At 38.7% G+C, this 15804-nt stretch overlaps 1 protein-coding gene across 7 annotated transcripts in view; it reads left to right on the top strand.

Moving 5' to 3' along the window:
• The first annotated feature begins 12056 nt into the window (after positions 1-12056).
• Positions 12057-15804, top strand: part of CNOT4 (CCR4-NOT transcription complex, subunit 4) — a 45869-nt gene continuing 42121 nt past the window's right edge. For 4 of the 7 annotated variants that reach the window (XM_009321291.1, XM_009321288.1, XM_009321290.1 and 1 more), the window contains exon 1: positions 12069-12294. In XM_009321291.1, coding sequence (XP_009319566.1) covers positions 12121-12294 — 174 coding nt within the window. In that variant the 5' untranslated portion in view covers positions 12069-12120. Of the gene's footprint in view, positions 12295-15804 lie in introns of all 7 variants that reach the window. The other 3 variants (XM_009321292.1, XM_009321289.1, XM_009321287.1) reach the window with 2 other exon arrangements.

Genomic DNA, 15804 nt, shown 5'->3' with positions numbered 1-15804 from the left:
CTGCTGATACTGAATCTGTACCATTCAGACTATTCCGGTTATCACAGTTCTTATTTAAATAAGTCCTGTGAAGGCTTCATTGCTTCATGGCATCCAGTAGGACACTTTGAATTGTTAGGAATAAAGCTACAGCCTGGAGAATCAGAAGATTATTTGAGATCTTTGTAAAGCATCCACGTAATTCCAGAGTGGGATGAAGATCAAGAATTACTGTGGTTTATTTTTTCGTAAGTTAAGGTTAGATTTAAAGTACAAGTTACTACTAGAACCGAGGGGAGGCATTGACATGGGTGCTTCAGTTTCTGACCAGGGAAGTGATGAAGAAGTAGTTTGTGTTTTACTTGTATAAGAATAAGCAGGCATGTTCAATCTAGTGCTGTATGTGGCTGTTGATTTGTTAATCAATGTGTCATACAGCATACTTCATGCCAGTCCTCTAATCTTTGGCATCAGCTGCCAGTGAGTTTCAAGATAGTTGTGGGCACTGAGGAGTGCATGGACTTTGACAAAGAGTTTTTATTCTTCTGATCTCAATGCTTTGCATTATTACTTGATTAGCAGAAGCACTCAAGCTGGAATCACTGCTCATCCAGAACCTATAGACGAGCTGTATAAGGCTTTCTCTGTGCAGATTTCTCAGTCTTAGACTTGTTTTGGTACTTCTCTCCCCTCCAACCCAACTAAAAAGTCTTTATTCTTTCATGGATTATGGAAAAACATGGAAGACCTAATACCATTGTTGCTAAGAAAACAATAATTAGGCTGATACTATGTGCATGTTTGCTGTTTAAAATGACTTGAAAAGTGCATAATAGCCTGTCGCTCTGTGATACTTAAAGGTCAAGTTATCCTTTTGTTCTCTTTTGAAAATGTTGAACAACTGCAGGAGTTGAAGCCTAGAATAAATATACCTTAATTGAGAAGGTGGGTAGAAAACAAATCAACGTTAAGTAATTTATCATCCATTTTCCGAAGGTTGTTTTAAACAAATTTTAAACACCTACATAAAGAGCTTTGAGAATTATTTAAAATCTGTTCTCTCTCAGATTTTCTGGTGTCTTAGTTTATGCTTTCCTAATTTCAAGGATGCTACTGAAGGGAACTCAGGGGTTGTTGCTAACACTGGCTGGATCTCCCATTCCCTAGATCTGAAGTGTATTCAGCTGTTTTATTAAGCTTCAGAGTGAATAATTCTTAGTTTTATACATGTTTTGATAACATGGAAAAAAGGTTACCTAGTACATTCACTTTTTTTTTTTTCTGTTCAAGAAAAGCATATCAAACAGTCTGTGGAATTAAGAACAATGTTCAAGGAGGCTCTTGGCTAGAGGCAAGGCAGGTGGAGTGTTCAATCCCCCCTGCTTATGCATAAACAGAAAATTTACTACTTGCCATGTGTGTTGTGTGAGGGTTTTTTAATAGTACTAATATGTGGCTGATATACTTTTCTGGTTTGTTATCACTTAATATTGCTGTGACAACTCAGCAATTCATAAGGGAGAGTTAAGGAATTTGGAAGGTTCCTGAGGTACTTAGCAGGTAGAGACAAGAAGCTATGGCCTGTGATCATCCAGTCTTCCATTTTTATACCTAGTTTTCTACAAGTTGTTTTGGGAATTCTTATGGGCTGAAGGAATACGTGTGTGTCTTTACAATGCATGGCACTTCAAAGAAGAATGCGTATCTCTTTGGTGTGATCAGCTTTTATGCCCCTTTTCTGTGCTGCTTCCCCCATGCCCCTAGCAGCTCTAACTTTTAATATTATTCCCAATATAATTTCAGAAGTGTGTATGTGTGTTAACTACTGGATGCTGTTCCCCTAAGAGTAAAATATAGTGCTGCATTTTTAACAATTAAAGATCCTTGAATTTTCGTAAAATATCCAAAGAAAAATTTCATGTGTAGTACACCTTAGCTCCAGTGTCATTTTCCTTAGTTATGGTTTCTGTGGAAGATATGGTTTCTGTGGAAGATACGGTTTCTGTAACTGCTTCTTCAGGGGCAAATAATATGTGCTATAGAGGAAGGTATTTATCTAATAGATAATAAAAAAAAAAATCTCTGGAGATCTGTTTGCAGGAGGTTTAACTGAATGTTCTTTTTCCTTCATTTGGGTAACATAAATATCCAGGAATTAATAAGAAAACTGGTTACAAGGTTTTTGCACTGGATAGTAAAACTGTTGTAATTTCTGAGTACAGATGGATGGGTAGGCTAGGACTTCTAAAGAAGCTGCAGTGGTCTTGTTCGTGCTGCACCATGAAAAATGCAAATGAGAGGGTTTTTAATGTAAAAGCTGAGCTGTCCTTTAATGCAAGTTTAAAAAAAATTGCATATGCTTCTTTCTGAGCATACTGCATTGATGGTGCTCTGTGCTAGATTGTACTTCAGTGATGGTATGACTCTTGTTCTTCAGGCATCCTTTCAGATCAGACCAGTTGTAATATTAAGTGTATGTGAATTAATGCAGCTGGAGCAGCAGCTCAAAAATAACTCCTTCTGGTAAGTTATCCAGAAGGTGGTGGCTGCCGGCAGGATGTTGCAAACTGGGTTATATTCAAATACAGTCTTGCAACCTCAAGTGGGGTGATATTTTTTTTTTTCTGTGTATGTGAGAATTTCTGGGTCGTCTCTCTTTAAAGGCTGTGGAGCTCTTCAGAGCTGAGCTTTTCTTTATAATTGGATCTGGGAATACTGGCCACTATTATTAAGTATGCAATCTAGTACAAGCTAGCACAAGAAGTTTTCATTACAGAATGGCATGTTCTTACCTCTCTTCTTCAGTGAGGAAAGAAACAGACTGATAAAAACTCCAGTAGCTGGAAGCCTGGAGCAAATGCTGGTTTTCTTGTCTTTTGGATGAAGGCATCTTAGGAAAATGTGAATAGGCTGAATGGCACCGGGGAGACAGATGAAAAGTGGGAGATGGTGAGAGGGCTGCCTAGGAGACAGGCAGAGAGTTGAGCTGTGTCACGGGAGAGGGAGGAGAACAGCCTGAACTGCTGCACAAAGGGAAAGGGTAGCACTGGCGTGGTGACTTGGGCAGCATGTTGTGTTTTTTGGATTTTGGGTTTTGGGGGTTTTTTGAAGTTTAAAATTCATCTATAGATCATGCCTCTTAAAATAAGTTTGTTTGCTCAACTCCCCCATTAAAATCAGTTCAACAGGTGTTACAATATGTTTTCTACTTAGTGATCTTTGTCACTTAAATTAGCATTTCCTCTAGTAGTCAACATATTCAACATATAATCAATACACATTGATTGATACTAGTACTGAGTTCTAGCATTAGTTATACTAGTAGAGTTCATTAGCTAAAGAACTGAAATCTGTTTACCTGCTGTACCAACTTCTCTTAAAGGCACAGTCAGGCCATATCACTTTAATTTACTAGTTCAGTGATGTGTTTGCTTTCACTGGAGGAACCAATTCTCTCAAGGTGAAAAAGCTTTTTTCTTTTTTTTTTACCCTCAGGAAAGAAGAATGAGGATATGCTATACTAGTTCTGAAGTCTTGAAGGATTTGGAGATATAACCTACTGTTAACATTGCTACTTTTAGATAACTAATTGGTTTCAAGTTTTGCAAACATACTGTCTTACATTACAAGCACATCTAAGAGTTTGTATGACTCTTGTACACTTTGCTAGTTTAAAAATTCCATTTAGACTTTCTGAAAGAATTTACTAAATGCATCAGTGATACTGGATTAAGAAACAAACCCTCAAAAATCAGAGGAAGATATTACATACTGAAACAGCAACAGCTTAAGTGTGGGTAATGCAGACTTTCTGCTGAGTTAGTTGAAAAAAAAAAGCTTTGTTTAGTTGTAGATCAATATATATAGTTATCAATAGAAAAAAACATATACTTTGTAGTTGAAAAGTTAAAATCAGTTTAAATTGAGGGGAGGGTTAATTTGCAGTTTGTCTCAAAATTGGTGATTTTAAATTATAGCGAGTAAAAGGCAGCAGAAGGATAAGACATTCATAGATAAGTGAGATGCTTCAGTTGCACAAAGTCATGGTTCAGGGGGTTGCAACATGGGAGAAGTTGAAGCTTAAAGCTGTTCCAGCCAGTGTCCCCAAATTTACTCAGGATAGCACCAATGAAATATTTGTGTCTAGGGTTTTTAATCTGCTGAGGTAAAAGCACTGGAAAAACTGGATGTTGGACACTTCTGTGAAACAGATGGAAGCACAGGTCAGTGAGGTCAAGCTGCCATCACTCACCTGGCCTCTGTGCCTTGGTGTAGGGAGTTTGGGTGGCTGAACTGTGTTAGTCCCTTATCATTAAAAAACTCAGTCTGCTGGGGTACTCTGCACTGGTGCTGAATATGCTTTATTGTGTTAGTGACTACGTTTACAATTAAATATTGTCATATCACAAATAAATTACCGCATGTATATGCATTAACAAAGTTTTTAATCTCAAATTCATCTGTCTTTTACAAAACACTTTGTTTTTCCGAAGTACTGTTCCAACTGTCTGATAATATTTCTGTGCTAGAATGCGAGTCTTCTACAATGAAATCAATATGTTAGTCTTCAAACACAGAGAAAACTGGTATACTAGGATGTAGAAAGAATAGTTTTCCAATGCTAGTAGTGCTTTACAGATTTACAAGGAGGACAAGTGTGTGTTTGAGTGTGTATCACCTAACTAAGGACTAAATAGAACACAGCATTATGGAAAAATTGAACTGTGGTACACTAATGTGTAGGTACCCCGACTGCAGAATGAGTGTTTTGTGTTAGGGTGCTGCATGAACAGAATAAAGACTATTCCCCAAATAGGTTGTTTAACAGCTGCCTGTGGTTGCTGCATGATTGGCAAGCTGATCTATCTAGATTCTCTTTCTGACAGTGACTGATAGCAGACGCTCTGAAGAAAAAGTACAAGAAATGGAGTAACACCCTTTTTCCAGTAATGAGAGATTTAGGGAATTGAGGGTAGTTCAGATGGAACATATTTCATGTTTAACAGAAGCTGATGGATATATTTTTTGACAGATTTTTTGTATGATATGTTATGGTCTCTGCAATGTTCTTTGACAACAATTTGTGATATGTAATTTGCTGTATACAAATCTATATAGGTATGGCTACTTTGTTTCACCTGTTGCTTGAGCACCTCCTGCCTGTGTCCTGAGGAGTTGGAAATAATCATGCTGGAATATGAATACCAATATTAGATGGTCACTGTCTGTGACATAGGCTTTTAAAATATTTAAACTAATAATTGCATAGCCCACTTCTAATTCATTATCCAAATGCTTTTGGCATATCATGTCTATATACAGTGGTTTATAGGTACAAAAATGAAATGGGGACATGCAGAAAGAAAACAAGGAATACTGGCATTCAAGTTGTAACGTGAATGAATGTGGGAAATTAATTTAGACCATTACAGAGCAATATTATGCTTTTAATTTCATTGAGTGAGTTGACCTAGATGCTAGGATAGTGTCGTTGTCTTGGATAATTGTGTCCAAAGCTTTATGTACTTGTGGATGAATTTGTCAGAACCTTACTTGGCCTATTTTCTTTCTAAATAAAATTTAACACCTTGATTCTGTTCATGATTTGTAAGAAAGTAATTTGAGTAAATAATCTCTTACTTGGCATTCCTATGTCACTGGTAGTATGTAGCCCTTTATGCATAAAAGCTCTGAGTCTTATAACAATAAGCCTACAGTGACCAATTCTTGGTTCAGTTTAAATGAGAGAAAAGCATTTTTTTGTGGTATATAACTTTTTTTTTGCCACATAACTGTCTTGAAATAGTTTGTGTTCACACTAGGCTTATAAAGAATGATTAGTTCCCCTTTCATTTAGCAGGTGGCATCTGACTCTTCTGTTTCTTTTATTAGAGTGCCTTGAGGGCATTAGGTCGAAACTTATGTAGTGAATTTTTTGGCTGATTTTTAGCACTGTTGCTGAATGTGCTGCTTGAGTAGTTGCTACCCCTAGGTGCTTGTTTCTACATATTCACCATGCTGGTGCAAGCTTCTGCATGGCTGTGTAATGAACTGGATAGAGAATTGATTTAGGTAAAATATGACCTGGCAAAAATAGTTATGGTTTGGTCTTGTTGGTTCAAGTGACAGTACAATTGCTTACGTTGGCAGAATTCAAAGTCTGAAACCACACGAGCGACCTCCCTAAGCACCTGCAGGGAGGCTTAAAGCAGAGGAGTCTCTAGAGACTTCAGTTTTGACCTCTTTGAACTAAATAACTTGGGGATAATCCTAGTCAGTGTAACACTGTTTTTTAGAGATACTGAGATGGCTACCTATGATTCCTGGTCATACTTTCTAAATTTTTGGGACTTTGTCTACCTCTTACTTTTCTTATGTATTCTTTGTACTGTGATCAAAGTGTAGCTGCAGACCACAGACAGAATAATAAACACTTTTCCAGAGAGAAGACATGAGAGAAAACGGACTGTGCAGTTACTGGGCATGATTTTGCAATTAGTAGTACAGTTTGCTTTAAATGTTCAGCACGGTCAGGAAAAAGAAGTAGGAAGTGAACTTTCCTTCTGTGTCAAATGAAAATTAACTTGGATGAACTCAAGAGCCTGCTTGCTTGCCACTGAGGTGTCTTTGTTCTCAGTCAGTAACAGCGCCATAAAACTTAGAAAAGCATAGCCTGTTTTCAGCACTCCTGCAGTCTCCTATATCAGTGTTGCTAACCAGGTGATTGGAAAATATCACTGTATTTTGATGTGAGTGAAGGGCTGGTGGGAGAAAGGGATTACTTTCCTTGTGTAATGCTCCAAAAAATTACAGGCTAGTAGAGGGTAGCATGTCATAGAGGTGGCCTGGGGAAGTTCCCCAGATTTCTTCTGAATTGTGTGGGTGACTTAAGACACAAGACTAGGTGTTTTAATGACTAGACCATTCATCCATGATTTGGGACATGCGTATGTGAACTTTCTCCCATATGGGTTCTTTTTGGGGCCGTGAATGACTAACTCGCTGGATCTCCCTCAGTGCTGCGTACTTAAAGTTAAAATGGGCTTTTCTCTGCAGCCTGCCTATGAAGCGTTTTGATGTAAACCTTCCAGTGGTCACTGCAATGCAATGAAGTGATAGCCGTTCTTACGTTCAGGGACCGAAGGAGACCAAGGTTGCTTTCCTTTCGGCAGAGTCACTAGTGGGAGGAGGTAGTCCAAGCGTGGGCCTTGGGCTGCTGTGCCCTCATGCCAGCCTGGAGGAGAGTGCTGTGGTGACAGAGCTGCTGCTGCTCCCCTGATTCAAGGAGGGGATAACCCATTATAGCTGCCACTTGTAGTCTGCTTGCCTTTCTGCCTCCAGCTTTTATATGGGATCACCACAGAGGTGAAGTGTGGAAGGGGAACAGATCCTTCGGCAGGGCGGGAACAGGGATCTCAGGGGTCTGCCTTCCCTGTGGCGTTACACAGGCAGCATCTGCAGTGTGTTTTTGAGACTTCTCGGGGCTGATGAGTTTCAAAAGATATAAGGCCGCAAAAAAAAGTATGAGTTTCTGTTTGTGTAAGTTTAATGAGCCCTTACTAAAAGTTCGGTGCATAGACTCCGACCTGTTTCACTTCAAGTGTCAGGTATGTTTGAACTTTAAGTGAAACATTAGCTAACGTGTCTGGATTTTTTTCCTTCAAGAGGCCCTAAGTCTCCAAGTATTTTCTGGGATGTGAGTCCTTTACTCAGGTTTTTCAGACTAGATTTTGACAACTTTTGGCTGTGGCACTTGTAGTGTCTTAAAGCAAGTAGCAAGGCTGGATTCAGCCCATCATGTGAGGGGGAGAAGTGTCTGTATCCCCTGGAGCTAGCTGCCTTCCTGGGGGAGGACTTAAACTTTAAGGGACACGTTTACTAAAATGAACTGCTAGCAAGTGGAGATGTTCTGGTGCCTACTATGGGGTGATGAAGGTGGATCGTGTGTCAAGTCTCAAATTGGTGCACTTGAGGAAAAAGAATGCATAACAAGCTAGTTGTTTTTCCCTTGCCCCCTTTTTTAATGACCCTTTTTAAAATTAAATAGGGAAGATAAACTGCTGGAAGCTAAACTTGCTCACAAGTGAAAAAGGGAAAGGCAATGTCTGCATCCTAAATGGACTGAAATCACTAGCTATATTAGAAGTAAAATTGTGTTTAGGTGAGTACCCTCAAATAGTAGAATTTCTTTTTCCCAACTGCAAAATTTGGAGGATTTTATCAAGAGAAACAATTGTACAGTGAAGCTGATTAGACACAGCTGTCAAATCAAATCCACTAAGTAAGCACTTTTAAAAGTTAGTGAAAAACTATCTTTTTTTTTCATTTTGCATATGTGTTTGGAAAAGAAAGGAACTTATTAGTTGGTATGGTGGAAGGGATAAGACACACAACTATATATTTCTATATTTTGATTATTATGTATTACAAATTCACTAAACCTAAAAGATGCTGTTGGACACTGTCCACCTCTGCTCCATCCCTGTGTGCATGAATGTTTTGGCAGAGTCTCCTGTAAACAGGATGTGGAGCTGTCGGAGCCCTGTTTGACTGCAGTTGTCGGCGTTTTGGAAAGTGTATAGACAAACTCTAGCTGCTTGTATTGCATGTGTATGTGTGTGCAACCTTCCTCCTTTCCTTCTCCTGAGATGCTATTAATTTAATCTCTTTGAACTTGATCCCAAAGACCAAATACTCTGGATTAAACACAGCATGTAATACTGCCTTTTGTTTTTTGCCATTGCTGCATTACTTTCCCTGTGACGTTAATCTTGAATTGTTTGGAATAGCCTTAGAGCTGACTAGCTACTCTGTGTTTCTTGGTAGCACTATATGAACAATGCGTTAATGATGCCTTACTATGCATGTTATTCCGGTTTTGAAAAAACAAGCATTGTTCCGATGCAGAGTTGAGACACAGACCTTGCTATATAAACTCTCTTGAAATGGAGACACGCTTCAGTGGAGAATCTCTAAATGGGATGCTTGAATGGTCTTTTCCCAAGTAAATAAACATTGCCTCTTACTTAGTTTGAAGAAACATGGCACACAGCTGTTCTTTACTCCTTGTTGTAAAATAACGGGCCATTTGCTGACTGAAGCAAGCTATTGGCATTATTGCTAGCAGCTGCTGAACTCTTAGTGTTAAACAGCTCATAAATGTTAATCACGTTGCAGTTTTTGTTAGAGCTTGTCTGCATATTCCAGAGGCGCTAGCTAATATGTCACACTTTTTTTTTCACATGAACTGATGACATTTCTTATCAGAGATTCCAAATAGTAACTTCAGAATTCAGTAGTTTTACTGTGGTGGCTGAAGTTTCTTCAAAACTGCACTTTTAACTACAGCTTCACTAGTACTAGTATAGCTTTATTTAGATGTGTTTCAGTAGGCTTAAAGCTGCTGAGCATGCGGTGGAATGAGTACGCAGTTGAAGGGAATATGCTGTCTGCTTACTGACATGTTGTTTGACAGAGTCAAACCCAAATCTAAACTAAACAAAATCCGTTCAGTTTATCCCGTGCTTTGGTTTAAAGTCACTTTCATATTGTAATGGTTTTGCTGCTATACAAGTGTGAAAAGTTTACAGGAAATGTAAGGGTTGCTGTAGAAATGTGTGTTAAGTTATCTGCATAATAAGCAATTAAATAATGTGCTGTGGCCTTTTAACAGTCCCTCCCACTCTTCAGCCAGTGGGAATGTGTTCTTAAAAACAAGACAAAGCTCCCGAACAAACTAATCTTTTCCTTCCTTCAGGTCAGATTCTGCTAGTGTTCTCTGTAGAAAACACTGGTAAGGTCCCAGAACCTGGTTTTGAGCCTGCCAAAATTATTGTAAATATAGCACTAATGAAAGCATAGATAATGAAGTAAAAGCTGCTGTATTATTGTAGGAGTTTAACTTTTTGATTTTAATCATTGTGAAGGTCAGAAAGAGGACAGTATTGTTGCTAGTGTATGCCATAGAGAAATTATGCTTACCACATCTAAAATCTGTTCTCTCATCCTTACTTTTATGTGAGCATCCAGTGGAACTTTTTCTCTCTAGGGCAGTGGTGTATGTTTACCAGAACTGCACTTTGTGCCTAGAGGCTATACTCCCTACCAAGCTAGTCAAAATCGCAGTTAGTCTAGGCTTCTGGTATCAGCCTGTGAACACAAGTTAACCTAACTACGATGCAACTGTTCCCGTACAAAGCTATATACTCTCTGCTCTGTATTTGGATGGTACTTTGGTTGTGTGCGTATGTATGCTGTTCCTCTTCAGGGTTCTCTCCTGACTGCTTGCAGAGGAATTTCTGTCCCTGAAGACATGTGCAGGACAGGGACAAGTATTGTGGACTGATGCTAAATGGATCCTATCCTGTAAGGTGGGGAGGTCCCAATTTGAGCTGGAACCTCTTGGGCTTTACAAGATAGCCTTCGTGCAAGAAGTATAGTTTAGAGTATGGAAGATCATAAACAGGATTGGTTTTGTGGTTGTTAAAGTATCAAACCAAAGATACATACACCTAACACTACAAGATACAGAAATCTGTGACCAAGGGTTTGACCTCAAAACATTCAGTGATCTTATTTCTAAGGACAGGAGTAAATGTCACTCTTCAAGTAGGTGGATGTGAGAATTTGTTTCTGGACTTGCTCCTAAAAGCCCAGAGAAAGACTGGATAGTACACGGTCTAGTAGTTTTTTGGTTAGAAATGAAACAGAAAACTCTCTGGGAAAGTAGAGGGGACTCCAGATTGTGTATGTGTGGTTAAATTATAATTGCATGACTGATATTTTGGGAAAGGTATAATTGTAAAAAGAATTTTGGATTTTTAAAAAACTTTCGAGCTTGCTTACTTGTACAGAAGTGGTGTAGTTCGTTACAGATAGTATGACGATCCAACTATCAGTTCTGGTCACATCTGTTTTAGTGGGTTTCTAGTTCTTTTTTTTTCTCTTTTCTCCAAAAGGTACACCTAAACATTCTACTGTTGCCCTTTAATTCTGTCCCATCTACATGTATGTCTCATACAGCATATCAAGGCAGCTTGCTGAGATTAGCTACAACTTCAAATATCCAGAGTGGTACTTAAATGAAAAAAGAAAGGAGAAAAAAAAACCAAACCCAAAACCCCAAACTGATTGAACATCTCAGTGAGGACTGAGTGCCTTGTTTTGAGTCTGAAAGTAACTTGTTTGTGCTGCATTCTTAAACTGACAGCATGGAAGCATAGTCAAATGACTGAGTTCAAGAAATGAGTTAAGAAAATGGTGACCTGAATTTTGGTTCTCTTAAAAATTCTGATCCAGAAATACATTATTGTGGCTGCACTCAAGTTAAAACTTTTTTTTTTTGACCACATGCATATAGGCGGGCTTTGGTGTGAATTGGATGCTGATGAAAAGCATGACTGACTTGGTGAAAGCTGTCTGACACATGTAGAAAGCTGTGTACCTGACAAATCTTGGCTAATACTATAGTCCTAAGACTGATCTCAGAGATCAATTTCTGGACCAAAAAATGAGATGGACAAAGAAACGAATCCTCCTGAGTAAGAAGCTTTCCTTGTTTTTGTTTGATAATTCTGTAACCCTACTGAAAAGGCTGAATGGATGACCTAAATGTTGTTCCAGATCTCTGATTGTTCCAAGTCTCTGAGCAAAGGAGTAAATTGATCTTAAACATGAAGTCCTGTGTTCAAGGATTTGATTTTGGATATGTAGAAGATTAAGAAAGCAATAGTTAAAGGAGCTGACAGAATTTAGAAGCAATGGATGGTATACACTGTTAAGCATTTCTTTGCAGCTGTACAGTTTGAAACTCAAATAGGCTAGTGAACTGCCAAAGAAGTGCTTGCCTATCCAGGTAGGGAAGTACATCACTAGTACCATCTTTCATATTACTTGTGTGACTCATAAGTAGGAAGACACACTCAAGTTTATTAGGGAGTAACTTGTGTGTTAGTAGATAATTTGCGTGGGGAGAAGGAAAGCAGTGAAGAACTGAAATATTAAAAGGTGCAAAAGAAAGGTTGTCAAAAGTACTAATCACTCTTTTTTCCCTTTTTTTTCTTCTCTTGCAGACCTTCAAGTGCTGACCTTCTTGGTCTATTAAGTTATTATAAACTTTTGCTGCTCTGCGAACATATAAAGATGTCTCGCAGCCCTGATGCTAAGGAAGACCCTGTGGAATGCCCCCTTTGCATGGAGCCTCTGGAGATTGATGACATCAACTTCTTCCCTTGCACCTGTGGCTACCAAATCTGTCGTTTCTGTTGGCATCGTATCCGCACTGATGAGAATGGACTTTGTCCTGCTTGCAGAAAGGTAAATATCCTGGAACAGCGGCTTGTCTTGCACGTATCACAAGGCTCTTGCATTGTGTTGGTACCAAAGACATCCTTTTCCTTCGGGGAAACATTCATCTAGTCATGGCCTAGATCAAGGGTGAGGTGTTGGATCTTTCAGATTCTGTCTGCATATGTGTCGAAGCTGTTGTGCAACGGCTAGTCTTGGTTTGTTAAATTCAGAACTGGATTAATAGGGGAAGCTGTGGATCAGAACCAAGGCATGCTGGGAGAACTGCCAAAAAAAAAAAAATCCTTTGAGTTGGGGTGCTCATGCATTGACAAAATCTTTTCAGGAAGGACAGTGAGGATTCCAGCATCAGGGGTTTGCTGAGGGCCAAGGTTCAGCTAAACTAGCAGCATTGTCTGAGGCAAGCTTATAAAGCGCCTGCTTGTTTTGTTTGTGGCATTGGAGCTTTTAATCCATATTTTTCTGGACTCTAAACGTGTAAAACCTTTGGAAAATACATCCAACGGTGTTAAACTTTAAAGCATTTCAAAATCTGGGCTTAAGTCTATTTGTCTATTATTCTGATCTTATTGCCAAATGCTTAAAGGTAGTACTTAGTGTCACACTTAATTTCTCCCTATCTCTTAATTGATGTCTGGCTGATACTTTGGTTGGCCACAACTATAAACTGCTCACTAAGTTGCCTGCTTTTTCCTTTGAATTATTTTCTTCCTCCTTTTAGTGTTTTGCTTAACCTCATTATTTCCTTATCTTCAGTGTTTAATAAAATTCTTTCTCAATATCTTCTTCTCTTTAACGCTAATGACTTCCTTTGATTGTAACTTTCTTGCCTGGCCTTCCTCTTTTTGTAATCACAGCTGCTTATGTCCCCTCTTTCTCCTGCTATTTAATTGTGATCCTATCCTCAGTTTATGCCTTTGTTGGCTTCCTGTCTCATGTTACAGCTCCCTCTTTAGAACCCAAGTAATCTTACTTGGTCTCACTATCTTTATTCACTACCACAGCTTTACTATAAGCACTTCCAGTCATATTTTCTTAATGCTCTTTTGGGCTTTGGCTATACTAGAGTTATCACTGCTAACCTGTGTTTGGATGCCTCTGCAAGCTTGAAGGCTATCCCACAGCAACACACATTTGTTAACAAATTGTGCAAATTTGTTACGATATTTGAGCTGTATGTTCTACAAGGAAGATCCACCTGCCATCAGCCAAATCATTCTTCACGTGTGATACCTGCTGTAGATGACACATGCTGTACAGTAATTTTCATAGTACAAGAAGACTTCTGTTCTGCTGGTACAAACATGAGATTTCTGGAATTTCCTTGTCTATGTAAGTCGCTTTGTGTACCTGGATTTATTACACTACTTCTTGCCAACAACTATTTGATTAATCTCTGCCTGTTCATTACTGGAAGCTTATGGAATATATCTGAAAAAAATCACAGAAGCAGCATGCTATTCACTGCCTCTGGGTATCTGAATTCTGTGAAATACGGATACTGCCACAGCTGAACTTTTTAATTTGGAATAATCTGGCATATGATTGGATGTGCAAATATTTTGCTGAATTGGATACAGTTTGCTTAAAAAAACAGTTTTGGGGAAAAGCTAGAATGAGTGCTACAATTGGAATGAAGCACACGGACCATTTCAGGAGAGGAAGGAGGCCTCTTCCTTCACAATGGACGAGGATTATGTCCTTGATACTTTCTTCATCCATGGATTGCAAGATGTTCCTGAGTCGAGTTGCAGCTGTATCGCTGGATTGTAGGAGATTTGCATGGAGGAGGCTGAGGAGTACGCTCCTCTTGTGGCATAGACAAAGACATTGTGGCGCAGAGACCCCATCAGGATCTTGGGAATAAATAGTTTCGAGCTCCATGTTTGATGGCAGAATCAAATAAGTCTGAAGAAGCCACCTTTTGAAGTGTGCTGGACCTTCTGAACCGGGTATGTGTTTTTGTGTGCAGTGTGTCTAAATAGTTCTTATCTGTGTGTAGTAAGGTTTCTGGGAAAAAGATCTAAGCAGTCTTCTAATTCATATCTATGATGGTGCGTATTGGTTGTGACCGCTTAAAATGCTGAAGCGCAGAAAATGGCAAAGCAACAAAATTTTTGCAGGAAAGTTTATAATAGGTACTATGGTTTCAACAGGTATGTCATGTTTATAATGTATATACCAGTGCAGGATACTTTCTGCAAAATGGACTGCGAATAAACATATGTTAAAGCAAGGCTGAGTATGTTATGTACAATTACATAATAGAAAACTGCTATTTGTGCCAATGGTATTCAATGCAATGCGAGTTCTCCAGTGGTTTGATCACTAGTGGAGAGGAGCAATAAATAAGTTCCCTATCCAGGGATTTTGGTTGAAAGGTTTGCGGGAGATTTTGGAAAAGCCTGTGATGAAATACTTTGCCTATACACTATAGTGGCGCCTATGCCGTTAGTTTGATAGATCTTAACTGTGCATTGCACATACACCATTATTTTCTTAAGCTTCTCTAATTTTACTTCAAACTGAAAAGATGTTAGCTTGCAGTTTTTTCTACCAAGGAGAAAATACTTCTACATGCTTTAACTGCTATATAGCTTAACATTTGCATGTACAGAATATGTTCACGTGGTTGCAGTCAATTGAGTTTAGTATGTCCTAAGTTTCCTCCTATTAGTAACAGTAGTAGATGAACACTTGCTTTGTTTTGATTTGTGAAAGTAAGGTGCCAATATGAATTTAACTTGAATGCTGGTTGGAAACTAGTACTTGTTAGTCTTAACATGTTAAAAGCTTTCTAAACTTTGTCTGAATCTTCTGAAATAGACTCGGAAATTGTTTCTGTTTAATTCATTAACTACAAAAAGTACTTCCTTGAAAAACAGAACTGACCTGCTTTGAGTTCCTGATGCCCTTCAGAATTGTAGGTGTAGTCAATTGTAAGACGCTAAGCAAGCCTTCCTGTTTTTTCCAGTCAATTGATTTCTTAACTGTGAATGAAATAGCTGCTAACTAGTCAAATTAGAATGAAAATATGCTGTCCTTAAAAGAGACTTCTGTAGCCAGAAGCTGGTTTACAGGTTACCAGACTCGCTGGTTCTGGTTGTAAAGACAGTGATTTTTATCTTTACAGTGATTTTTCTTTTTTCTTTAAAATTCAGCGGCCTGGGTACTGTTTGTCCTATGAATAATACGTACCATTTCAGTCGCTTGTGTTGCTCTATTAGAGCAAGGCATTCTCAGACCTTAGTGTCAGTTGTTGCAATCTTTAAATCCAACAATAAAAAAACCTAGCTCCTTCACATTCCTTAATTGCTTTGCCCTTCCACCAAATGATATAACTTGATACACAGCTGTTCCTGTGGTGTAGCTTTGCCTTGTTCTCCAGTTCCTTGACTTAGCTAGCTTTATTCCTCCTAGCATCTTGAGTTAGAAATGGAGAGAAATAGTAAACTGCTACATTTATGACCAAGAAACTAACATGTTTTAAGCATGTTTTTGTCTGTGTTTCTCCTGCTT

Source organism: Pygoscelis adeliae, unplaced genomic scaffold (genome assembly GCF_000699105.1).
Source record: "Pygoscelis adeliae isolate BGI_AS28 unplaced genomic scaffold, ASM69910v1 Scaffold232, whole genome shotgun sequence".
NCBI lineage: Eukaryota > Metazoa > Chordata > Aves > Sphenisciformes > Spheniscidae > Pygoscelis > Pygoscelis adeliae.
This window is presented reverse-complemented; position numbering and strand designations above follow the sequence as displayed.